This window comes from Temnothorax curvispinosus, unplaced genomic scaffold, assembly GCF_003070985.1.
Source record: "Temnothorax curvispinosus isolate PA1 unplaced genomic scaffold, ASM307098v1 QBEX01011866.1, whole genome shotgun sequence".
NCBI lineage: Eukaryota > Metazoa > Arthropoda > Insecta > Hymenoptera > Formicidae > Temnothorax > Temnothorax curvispinosus.
In genome coordinates, this window is record NW_020221646.1 from 348 (window position 1) to 12,614 (window position 12,267).

The 12,267-nt window shown below is 42.5% G+C and overlaps 1 protein-coding gene across 1 annotated transcript in view; it reads right to left on the reverse strand.

The window, feature by feature from the left end:
* Nucleotides 1–730: 730 nt before the first annotated feature.
* Nucleotides 731–12,267, reverse strand: part of LOC112461895 (fatty acid synthase-like) — a 17,855-nt gene continuing 6,318 nt past the window's right edge. Inside the window, exons 2-6 of the mRNA XM_025027313.1 lie at nucleotides 3,631–3,924; nucleotides 3,337–3,541; nucleotides 3,103–3,263; nucleotides 2,390–2,707; nucleotides 731–1,402 (exon numbers count right to left, since the gene is read on the reverse strand). Coding sequence (XP_024883081.1) covers nucleotides 749–1,402; nucleotides 2,390–2,707; nucleotides 3,103–3,263; nucleotides 3,337–3,541; nucleotides 3,631–3,924 — 1,632 coding nt within the window. The 3' untranslated portion in view covers nucleotides 731–748. The remainder of the gene's footprint in view (nucleotides 1,403–2,389; nucleotides 2,708–3,102; nucleotides 3,264–3,336; nucleotides 3,542–3,630; nucleotides 3,925–12,267) is intronic.

The following is a 12,267-nucleotide window of genomic DNA, read 5'->3' on the forward strand; positions in this document are numbered from 1 at the left end:
ACAAAAATTGTTAAACTTTCAATTATCTTCATCTAAACTCATGTCTCAAAAACAATTAATGCAGGTAAACTCGCGATCAGACGTGCGCACACATTTGTCATGAGCCATACGGCTGCATGACAAGCATTTGTTTGTTAATTTGAGCCGACGAAACGGCGTGATGTCGACTTTGTCCCGGACGTCGTTTTTCACTTTTGTCACTCCAAAAACAAAAAAACAAAACGTGAAAAAATAAATTAAAAAAACAAAAATAAAAAGTAAAAAAAAAAAAATAAACAAATAAAAAACAAAAAAGATGGGATTAGAAACTCGCTACGTCCTCGTCGTTAGTTCTGGGTAATGCTAAAAGCGAGATTTTACTTACAATTCTATTCAGAATATTCGGACCTGCCTATAGTACATTGAACATCACACTTTTTGTATTTTTTACTATGTTTGACTACAATTTTAAATTTTGTTGTTGTCAACATACTCGTAATCAGCTACCCAAAGAACCTTCTAACTAGTTTATTGAAAAATATGTAAAAATTGTAAAAAAAAACTAAGTAGAGAAAGGTGACATATGGGTATGTCACTATGCCGCAAAGGGATGAATATACACTATATGTACTGTTTAAAAGTTTGGAAGCACTACCTTTGTAAGAAAAACAACAGTAGTGCATATAAAATTCTTTACATAAAATTTTTCCTTGGAAAATGATTAGAAACTAATATTATGTTCAATAGTCACAACACACAGTAAAGTTTTTCATACATGACGTTTTTTCTTTAGAAGTATTGACACCACTATTGTTTTTCTTAAGAAAGTAATGCTTCCAAACTTTTGAACGATAGGTAGTGCATATATTTTTTTTCTTATGTAGGTAACATTTTTATTGCGAAATTCAAATAATATCTTGTACCTGATCGATGGGGAAATCATAGGAGTTCCTCGACTAACAGGAAATTCCACTGGCGGGTATAAATTAGCAATTTTCGGCTGTAAGCCACAGTTATAGAGCCTTCCAATTCCTTGCAAAATTACATTGATATTTTGTTCAATGCGTCGATTTAATACAACGTTCGTCACTTCTGGATGCAAAGATTCTTTTAGAACGTGCTGCAGAACGGCGTGTGGTGCGATTTCGATGGTAACTGCGTTACTTGGAATTAGATGCGTTGTTTGTTCAAATAAAACGGTACTTAATATACTATGTGTATGATAGTCCGCCGATGACAATTTTGACGCTGAGGTGAACCATTCGGTGCGAGGTATGGAAGTGCTGACCCACTTTGGACTCCGTTTCTTTGGCCGTGATATTACTTTGTTTAAATTAAGCAAAAGTTGAATTTCCACAGATTCGAGATGAGAACTGTGATACGGTACGTTGCAGTGTATCTCTTTTACGTGAATATTATTAATCTGACAATACAAAAGTGCAAAGAAGCATGTTAAAAAAGTGTCGATTTTGGTCCCCAAGCGTAAAGTAAATAGACCTTGAAAAATCATTGTTTGAGTCCTCAAATGACAGGAAATAATAATCGTTTGTCCGAGAAGACTGGGAATATTGCTAGAATGGCTTAAATACAGTAAAAAATGACATTATCCACACATGTAATAGTAATAATTAAAGCCATATGATTTTAATCAGAATTGTGAGTACATTCTGCATGTAAAAATCGCGAACTACTTTAGTACTAAAACCAGGATAGTTCCACTACATGGAAGTACAGTCTACTTAGCATCTCTTGACATAGATCAGGACTCCAACAGTTCGTCACTCCTATGGTATTTATAGTGACTCCAAACTCTTTCTGTCGTGTGTGCGTGTGCGTGTGCGTGTGCGTGTGCGTGTGCGTGCGTGCGTGCGTGTGTGTTGCACGCGCGCGCGCGCACGCGCGCGCACACACACACACACACACACACACACGACAGAGAGGGTTTGGAGTCACTATAAATACCATAGGAGCGAACTGTGGAGTCCTAATGTCTGTCAATTAAGAGATGCTAAGTAGACTGTACTTCCATGTAGTGGAACCATCCTGGTTAGTGCTAAAGTTGTTCGCGATCTTTACATGCAGAATATACTCACAATTCTAATTAGAATCATATGGTTTTAATTATTACGTGTGTGGATAATGGCATTTTTTACTGTATTTAAGCCATTCTAGCAATGTTTCCACTTCTCAGACAAACGATGATTATTTCCTGTTATTTAAGGATCCAAACAATGAATTTTCAAGGTCTATTCACTTTACGCTTGGGGGCCAAAATCGACACTTTTTTAACATGCTTCTTTAATATATGCAGGTATAGCAAATTATAGCTTAAATTTAAGAATTCGATATTTTGAAGATTAAAGCGAAGTTTTTTATCCACTTATGAGATACGAGAGCTATTCAATTCTACCTGTAATTTTTTCATAAATTCTTGCATGGATTCTGTGGGCCCACTCACAACGTTACAGTTCTCGCTGTTGCGGCATATTATTTCAATATCCACTGGACACATGTTTTTGAGGCACTTGTAATCAAGACTGACAATTGCCATAGAGCTACGAATTATTTTTCCTTCAGCACACGCCAAACCAATAAAATATGCTGATAAAATGGCTTGTTCAGTAGTGAGACATCCATCGGCATACGCGCAACCAAGTTCACTAGCAGAGTGACTAATCATATAATCCGGAATCATTCCTAATGATGTTAGAAGATCTACTAAGCCGATCTACAAATTTATATAAATAATTTTATAATTGAATCACTTTGAAGAATTTATTTCTAATAAACCAATAAAGTGCGATAAAATAAATATACTTATATAGGTAATATGTAACAAAAGGCTCATAAGATTATATAAAAATCAATCAAAGAAAAGCGAGCGTCGAGCCGTAACAAGGTGTTAGTGTTAAAAGTTCTGTATTAATTCAAATAATAATAACAAACGTTTCGGACCTTTATCGGACCATCTTCAGTGTCACAAAAACTTAAGTCAAAATCGGATACTTATATAAGATAATTCTAATACGATGAATCGACATAGAAAGAATTTAAATTAATTGCTTCATCAATAAACATAGTATATATGACACTATTTTATGACTTTGAAGTATAATATTTTACCTGAATAGCGACAATGCCAACAAACGCATGCAACGCGTCTTCGCACACTTTTTCGTCTGTTTTCGTCAAAATATCCGTGACACTTATATCATATGGTTTTAAAGTGACATCGCACATTCGTATAGCATTTGCAAAGACGCGAAATTTTAATAAATTTCGACCTGATTTTAATTAAAAATTTATATCATTGTTTAAATGCTACTGTAAATAAAGTATGGAATATTAAATACATACCCATTCCTGGCCATTGCGAGCCTAAAGCAGAAAATATAAACCAAACAGGTCTTTTCGCATTTTCACAATATTGAACTTCCTTCATTGAATCTTGTTGCAAGGTATTCAGTATAGTAAATCCTCTCCATCGATGACCGTCTATACTGTCCGCATGGACGTCGTGTAGTAAACGAATATATTCTATATTTATCGGACGATTAGCGACCTACGATCAAACATTTTTTAAGGTAAAACGTACAATAATGTTTAATTACTCAAATAAATGTTGAAATTGCTTTCGGAATATCTACTAACGTCATTTAAAAACAACTTCACTGATTCTTTAGTGCTCCCAGATAATATTACAAGTCTTGACAAGCCATCACTCGGTGTTCCATTGTTAACTTTTGGTTTAATGTTCCACTTTAATAACGTGTGTACATTAGATCCCCCGAAACCAAAAGAATTGATACCTATGTAACCGTTTTTAAGTGGTATTGATTCTTTGATGACACGAACAGTTCCATTTTTCAAGGCATCTATATCAGTTCGTGGTGATGTAAAATTAATATTTGGTGGAACAAAGCCAGTTTCGAATGCTATTATTACCTTTAAAAACCAATAACAATTTTAAAATATAAATACAAATTAATTTTTTAGATATTGACTCATATGGAGGAAGAGGGGGCAAGACGAGACCCTCTGTATCACGTGATTCAAATCACGTGAATGCACACCAGTTACAATCGAGCATACGCGTTAGATGTGTGTCACATTCGTCACCGACACTGCCGACAGTCAGTAGTCCAAGAGCTGGTGATCAAATTTACTAAGAGGTACCTATTTCGTTAAAGCTGAAAGGCTGTAAAACGACATTTCTTTCTTATCTGAAAAAATTGAGGATCTGGCTGGCCAACATCGGACAGGAGCGCACTCCTAAATTTTCGAAGTTGTAAAAAATTAAACTGGAAGAAATATGCAGCGTGAAGGTTCAAATTTTAACACATAAAATTTTATACCTTTTTAAGTAAATAAAAAATATTGCCAATAAAAAAATATTGCCGTTCTGGTCGGTCTTAACTTAAAGAAAGGCGATTGTAAAGTTGCACTATTAGGGGTGGTATTTAATGTGTTTCGTTAAGGCTGAAATTTTTACATATTGTTGCACTCCGGCGGCTTTCGCACGCTCTCTAGGCACTCCCGCACTCGGTCGCGCGTTTACTCGCGATCCGCGGAATAAGGGAACACAGGTTTAAGGAACGAAAGGATGGTTTATTGCGTATGTTACAATCACAGAACGAGAACCGAAACGTCCGCTCGAGTTTCAGTCCGAAGGAAATCTGACAGCCGGGCTGTATCAACAACGCATAGCAACGCCCGTTGCTAAAGACGCTCCGCGGCGGAAAATACCGGGCGAAGCTGCGAACTCAACGCGAATGCAACAATATTTTTGATACTATCAAAGTAATATATGTGGAAAGCCAGGCCGATCTAATGTTAATAAGAAGGTGGTAAGTGTGTTCTACGTGAGTGCGAAGGTTATGTAAACGCGTGCGTGGGAGAGAGAGAGCGTATATATATGATAAAAGACCTATCGACGCGTCATAAATATATCAATGCATTATAAGATATTTTAACAACTATCAATGCTTGTTTTTAATATTTTTATATATTTTATACTGTATACAGGGTTTCGATTTAATCTGTCCAGGCCGATATCTCCGAAACTATCAGGTGAAAAATTAAAAAAGGTTCCTCAATGGCTTTACTTCAAGATAATTTTCCGCACGATAGAACCCTTTCGTATTAGATTTCAAGGAGGGAAGGACTCATTTTTTAAAATAGAAACCCTCTACAAAAATAACACCAATTGATAGGGCTTGAAAAGACGAATCCAACGACTTATATTTTTATATGCTTATCATGAAAATTATGGCCGCTGTAAATTTTTGAAAATATAGCTTGCGAAGGATAGAGAACACCGGGGCTAGTTGGTACATAGGGCAAGTTGGTACACAGTAATTATTGTAAAAGTGACAAAAGATAATATTGCATAAAAAATATAATATTTCCGCAAAAACATTGCAATAATATTTCAATTAGTTATTTTAGGCTGAGTAGCGTATTTTCATAAATAGAAAATATTTTTAGTTTTGTATAGCCAAAAATAAAATAAATTAGTGATATATTAAATGCAGTTATATTATTTATAAATCTGGTCATTATATCATAATTCTAACTGCTTCTTTAAAATCTTTACTTTAAACGTAATAACTTTCAGTTATGTTAATGTTTTAAAACATTTTTTTGCTTAAGCTATAATCAAAATATCTAAATATGGCAGGTCGGTTCTAGTTTTAACAGGGTAGTCACATTGCTGGGGGATCGGAACCTCGGCGACTGGCGTACTCCCCCTACAGTCCCTGGGATGGATACGTCGTCATCATGCAAAGGGCTACCACCGGTGTTGACCTCAGGCACCGGTGGCGAATCTGCTACCGAGAAGACTTATTCGCATCAGTCTGCGGATGGCAGCCTTTCTGCTGCTATTGTTGATGGCAATCGTTCTTCTGGAGCTGCCGCGGAGGAAGAGCTGAATACTATAACTGAGGACGCCATTACGATTATGCGAGATATAATCGACGCTGATTGTTTGGAGCGTCCTGCCACTGTTTCTCCTAACACTGAGTGCCCTTCGTCGGTGTTGGAACAGCTCTGTGAGGTTGATTTCTTGAACATGGTTCAACGAGGGATGATAGCCGGGATATAATATGGATACTTCGGATAATATTCCGGATAACACAGTATTGGAGCACAGTCCAACTTACGTTCCGGACTCTGAGGAGGAACGAAGTAGATCTTCATATGTCCTCAGAAGTGACAAACCAAAAAGGAAGGCAGAGATTTCCCCGACAAATTTGGAGTTGTCACCTTGTAGGAAAACTCCCATGAAGAGGAAAAAACTTGTTTCTAAAAGGAACGTAAGAATAAACAAATCTAGTAGTACTCCCGTACCGGAGAAATATCTAGTGGCACAGACCCGTATGAGGGTCATGCCTGCGGATGAGATACGTGGACTCGAGACCGAAAGACCCTCTGAGATGGCTTCGGATTTCATCGAAAAGATCGACAAAATAAGAGTCAAAAGCCAAAGCTTACAAGAACCTCTCAGTAGATCGGTTAAAGAGTCTCGTCAATGTTATACTTGAAGTTATACTTTCAACTTTAACGGGAAGTCTGGAGGGTGCCGGAGATACCTCCTCATTGGAGACGCGGGTGAACAACCTTACTGCGCAATTAAATGCCTCCAAGAAAAAGGAAGACAAGATGAGGCACAATATGGACACATTAGAAAAGGAAAACCTCCAACTAAAGAAGGAGATCAAGAATCTTCATCAGAGACTTGCCGCGTTGGAGGAAAACACCGGCAGGACCAAACCTGCCTCTCCCGTTTTCATTTTTGGCGCAAATCCGGAATCTGACGGGATGACTGTGTCCCCGACTGCTGGGGTCTCGGACATGAGACCACCTACATTTACACGTTCGAGTTCTTATATTACTCTCCGGGAACGCCCTAAAGACGTTTCAGAACCGAAGACCACTCCGCTTCCTCAGAAAAGTCCGAGAAATAAGATTAAGCTGAAGCCGAGGATTACTAGTAAGGAAAGCATGTCCACCAAAAAATGGACATTAATTGAATCGGGTGTTGACTCCCGCTCCGAGAGCGAGGCGGGTGGTACTTCAACCGCTGACGATCGCAAACGACCCTCTTACAATGATGTAAATCCTGGCAGGGCCCACCGTATGTCATCCTCAGACTGGATAGAGGATTCGGAGGACGGCTCTACCATTAACAGAAAGAAAGAGCTATAAGAGCTGAATAGTGAGATTAATAGATTAATCGATCGTAGACGTCAGTTCAGTAAAGGGGTGATTATACACGCTAAACCTTTAAAGGAGACTTCGCAAAAGAAGACTCGAAGGACCTCTTTCAGAGACCCGGAGATGAGTGATCCTGATATTGGGAAGAGAAATAGACGCACACCTAAGGATACTAGTGCCCATGCAAATCGTAATGACAAGTCAACTGGTCCTGCGAGAAAAACCATGCGCAGCGGAACACAAAGGAGAGCTCCGAGAACCGCAGCGTTTTTAATTACGGGTACGAATCCCGAGACGTCCTACGCGGATATTTTGAAAAAAGCCCGGGAAAAAATATCATTGGACATATCGTTGGACAGTCTAGGGATTAAAAAATCCCGGATTAGGAAGGGACTAAACAGCGGAATCGTTATCGAGATTCCTGGAACGGACGGAGCATCGAAGGCAAACACACTTGCCAAGAAGTTGAGGGATGTTTTAATCTCTACTGCGGTATAACCAGGCCCACAAAAATGGGTGAAATCCGTCTCTGGAACCTGGATGATTCGACTACGCCCAGGGATGTCCTAAATACAATCTCTGGTACAGGAGATTGTAATGAAGAGGATATTAAAATAGAAAGTCTTCATCGCAAGAACAACGGGCTGTTCTCTGTTTGGGCCAAGTGCCCACTTGCCGCGGCTGTTAAGGTCGCCTCTTCTGGTAGAGTGAAAATCGATTGGACGGTTGCGCGAGTCGAACTATTAAAAGCTAGACCTGTACAATGTTACAAGTGTTGGCGGTTCGGCCACGTCCGCAACATTTGTACTTACCCGGAGAATCGCTCGAGATAGTGTTTCAGATGTGGAACCCAAGGACACCAGATCAGCGGTTGTAAGAAGGAGCTGCGCTGTATCATCTGTACGAGTGCTGGGAGACAAGGGAACCATCGCTTTGGTTCTCTGGACGTGTGTTTCGAGAAAGATACGAATATAGAGAAATCTAGGACTAGCGCTGGAAATTGCCGGTAATAAATGGCGACCATTATCCAGGCAAATTTGAACAGAAATAGGGAGACGCAGGACCTCCTTACTCGATCTCCACGCAAATGAGCTGGGTGCCGCGGTGTGCGTGGTATCAGAGCCTGCCCGCTTGCCCGACACCCAGCAATGGTATCGTTCTTGAGATGGCTTAGCCGCCATATATACATAAACACCCGTGTTGCGGATTACCCTGCGATGTTGGTGGCGCAGGGTGTACATTCGGTGGTTGTCAAGTATAATAACTTACACATATTTTCTTGTTATGTTTCACTCAACGTGGATATCCATGCGTACTCTGATTTTTTGGAAGAGCTCACTACATACTCGAGCGTCCCCCGGAGGCGTTAACTCAATTGTGTGTGGTGATTTTAACGCCTACGCGCACTATTGGGGGGCCAACTTCACGAATTCCAGGGGTAATCTCCTCACCGAATGGGTGGCCCAATACGACTTGCGTCTCATAAACGTTGGGAGTGTCCCCATTTTTTAAAGCCACCAGGGGTCCTCCATCTTGGACTTAATGTGGGCCTCGTCTGATCTTCTAAATAGGATTACGGATTGGACCGTCCGCGAGGATCTGGAATCATTATTTGACCACTGATACGTAACCTTTCGCGTTTTTGACATCTCGCGTAACGTTCCAGTATACCAAAGACCATTGCGCTGGAACTTTAAAAAGATAGACTCTGACTTGTACAAAGCCGCAGAGGATTGGAGATGCGCCGTCACTCCACACAGTGAACAGTATATGATAGATGCAAAGCCTGATAAGTGGATATATAATTGCATTTCCGACGCCTGTCGGGGTGCTGTCCCAGGCGCTGGTGCCCGAAGATCTAACTCGGCCTATGGGTGGAGTGACACTATTTCACATCTAAAAGCTACGGCTATCGCGGTAAGAAGAAGATGGACGCGTGGTCATCGCGTAGACCCGTCTGAATTATCGGAACGGAAAAGGGTCGATTATGTTAAAGCCAATAGGAAACTTAGATTTGAGATTCGCCGCGCGAAATCAAAATCGTGGCAGGAATTAATTTCCAAACTTGACGACGACTCTTGGGGACTTTAATTCTTATAAAGTCGTCCTCAACAAGCTAAGAAAGTCCGCTCCGGGTTTAACATCCACCCTGGAATTTCCTATACTCAACCAACTATTGAATAATCTCTTCCCGCCTGGGAAAGAGCTAACTCCTGTGAATCTTGGCAGCTGCGAGGAGGATAGACCAGTCACTACGAACGAGGTCATTCAAAAGCGATCAAAAGCAAGAAGAACGCAAATACCGCTCCTGGCCCGGACGGGTTTAAGGCCACGGTCTTGAACAAACTTCCACCATCCATGATAACTCGTTTGGCGCAATGCTTCGACATATATTTGAAGTATGGAATATTCCCGCCAAGCTGGAAAACAGCAGATCTTGTTCTGATCCCTAAGGGAGAGGCTCTCCTTCCAGGCAACGTACCCAAGGCACGTCCAATCCGCCTCCTTAATGAGATAGGAAAATGTTTTGAGAGGATTATTTCCAGCCGAATTAATGCTTGGTTAGAGGAGAACCCTAGATACGACTTATCCGACAACCAATTCGGATTTAGGAAGGCACGTTCAACCATAGACGCCCTCTTCCATGTTAAAAACATCATTACTGAGGCTCGTGCGAGGGGAAAAGTCGTCCTTGCGCTCTCCCTTGACCTCCTCAACGCTTTTAACTTTATTAAGTTCTCGGGAATTAGAAGCGCTCTCAGAAATAAGCGTATACCTAAATATCTGCGTCGCATCATAGAAGCATATCTTGGTGGTAGGAAAATCAGATTTATGACGATGGATGGATTCCGACGTACGAGAAGGGTTCGCAGGGGGGTCCCACAGGGCTCTGTGTTGGGTCCCCTCCTGTGGGACCTTGGATTCGATTTGGTGTTAAGGACGCTCCTCCCTCGCAGATGCCACGTGGTGTGCTATGCAGACGACACACTTTTGTTGGTAGAAGAGGAAAACTTCAATGCCGCGTGTGCTTTGGCAACAGAGTGTTTAAACAGTATCATGAAGAACATCAAGATTCTTGGCCTTAAGGTTTCATGGCCCAAATCAGAAGCCATATTCTTCGGCCAATGTCCACGAGATGCTTCATTTGAGTATTAGGGCATCAAAATCGTAATCTTAAAAAATATGAAGTATCTTGGGATAATTATCGACTCTAGGTGGTCCTTCGCCAAACACATAAATTATATTGCGGATAAAGTGTCCAGAGTCAGCAGGGCCCTTTGCGGCATTCTACCGAATTTACGAGGACCAGTAGAAAATAAGTGCAGACTTTATTACACGGTTATTCTTTCCATTGCGCTATACGCGGCTCCAGTTTGGGGCCAGGCTCTGTTCTCTGAGAACAAGCAACGAATCATGCGGAGGGCGCTCCGCTTGGCGGCGCTACGGACGACTATGGCCTATCGTACCGTATCGTACGAGGCGGCCACATTGCTCGCGAGGATTCCCCCGCTTTATTTATACGCGCAATATCTTCAGCGGACATACTTACGTCTTCGGGAACTCAAGGCGTGCGGGGAATATACCGTTGACTCCCCTTCGGACGTGAGAGAGGCTGAGTGGGGCGTCTTGGAGGAGCAGTGGCTAGAGCGTATTCGAAATGACAATTTGCCTGTTAGGAGAACGCGAGAGGCAATCTCCCCACACTTCGACTTGTGGATCAACAGACGCTCTGGTTTTCTATCGTTCCGGATTACACAATTCCTTACCGGACACGGTTGTTTCGCAACTTTCTTACATAGGATTGGCAAGGAGGAATCACCCACGTGTAGATACTGTTCGTTAGCAGATGACTCTTCGGAGCACACGCTTGCGTCGTGTGCTTATTGGGGATTCGAGCGTGGCGAGTTAACCGCCGTTATTGGCCAAGATCTATCTCTAACAGCGGTTGTAGGTCAGATCTGCAGGTCTCATGAGGCGTGGCGTGCGTTTTCTCAATTTGCGGAACGGGTCCTCCGGCGTAAGGACAGCAGGGTATTGCGAAACCCCGACATTGTATACGACGGTGACGCGTGACCGTCTTTCTCTCTATTAAGATAACTATATATATAAGGCATTTTTTTCCTTGCGGCGTGCGCTGGTGGCGGGGTGATGGTGTTTTTCTGGGGGTGGTTGGGCGCCAGTCTTCCACGGGTCCCGTTCCTCTTGGGGTCCGGTGCGTCGTGAGAGCGATGTTCCCGGATCCCTAGGGGGTGCGGGGCGCAGGGGTGGCCGGCGCTCTGCTGCCTCCTGGGTCTCGTCGTCCCTCGTTGTTGGCGCTTTGCGTGTCATATGGAGGCACCGTCTCGGATCTCGCGGGGTCCTCCTGATGTCGGCCGGTCGGGGCTGACTGCTCGCCGCTGTTTGGGGCTCCGGAGCCATTGCTAGGCAATGACTACCTGAGACTCTTTGTGGCGGTTGGCTCCACTTGGTCGTCCCCTGTGGACGGATGCGGTTCCTGTTTCCAAATTTAGTTTTTCGTTACTCTCATCCTTTACCTTCCGGGGGAGGGGGCAGAGACATACTTCTTATACCGTCAATGCGGTTCGGGATGCGGGACCCGTGGATTCGGGTTTTCCTATTAACATGGTGGTGGGTAAGTATCCCTCTATGTTTGCGAACTCGTGGAGCCGAGTTCGCGGTTTTTGTCTATGTGGAACCCCTCTCCGGATAGAGAGGGTTCCTGTATATCTTGTTCGTACACGTCCTGTGGTTCGTGTACGACCTATTATGGGAGGGTATGGACTCTCTCGAACGAATGGTCTCGCAGCCGATGAAGGGAGCCCTCGATGATATAACTACCCGCGGTTATCATCACGAGGGCTCTCCGAGGCGGTCGGATGTCGGCGTGTCGACCCTAGATGTTTGCAGAGCATTGGTGTCGCGCGTCGACTATTCGACTAGGGGTCATTCTTTTGGGCGATGAAGTACCCTTCCTTTCTGTTGACCTCCGTGTGTCTTTTAAGTAGTGTTTACGTGTTTCCTAGCGCCTATGGCGTCAGGACTGTTGCGTTGTCACGAAGTAATACCCCA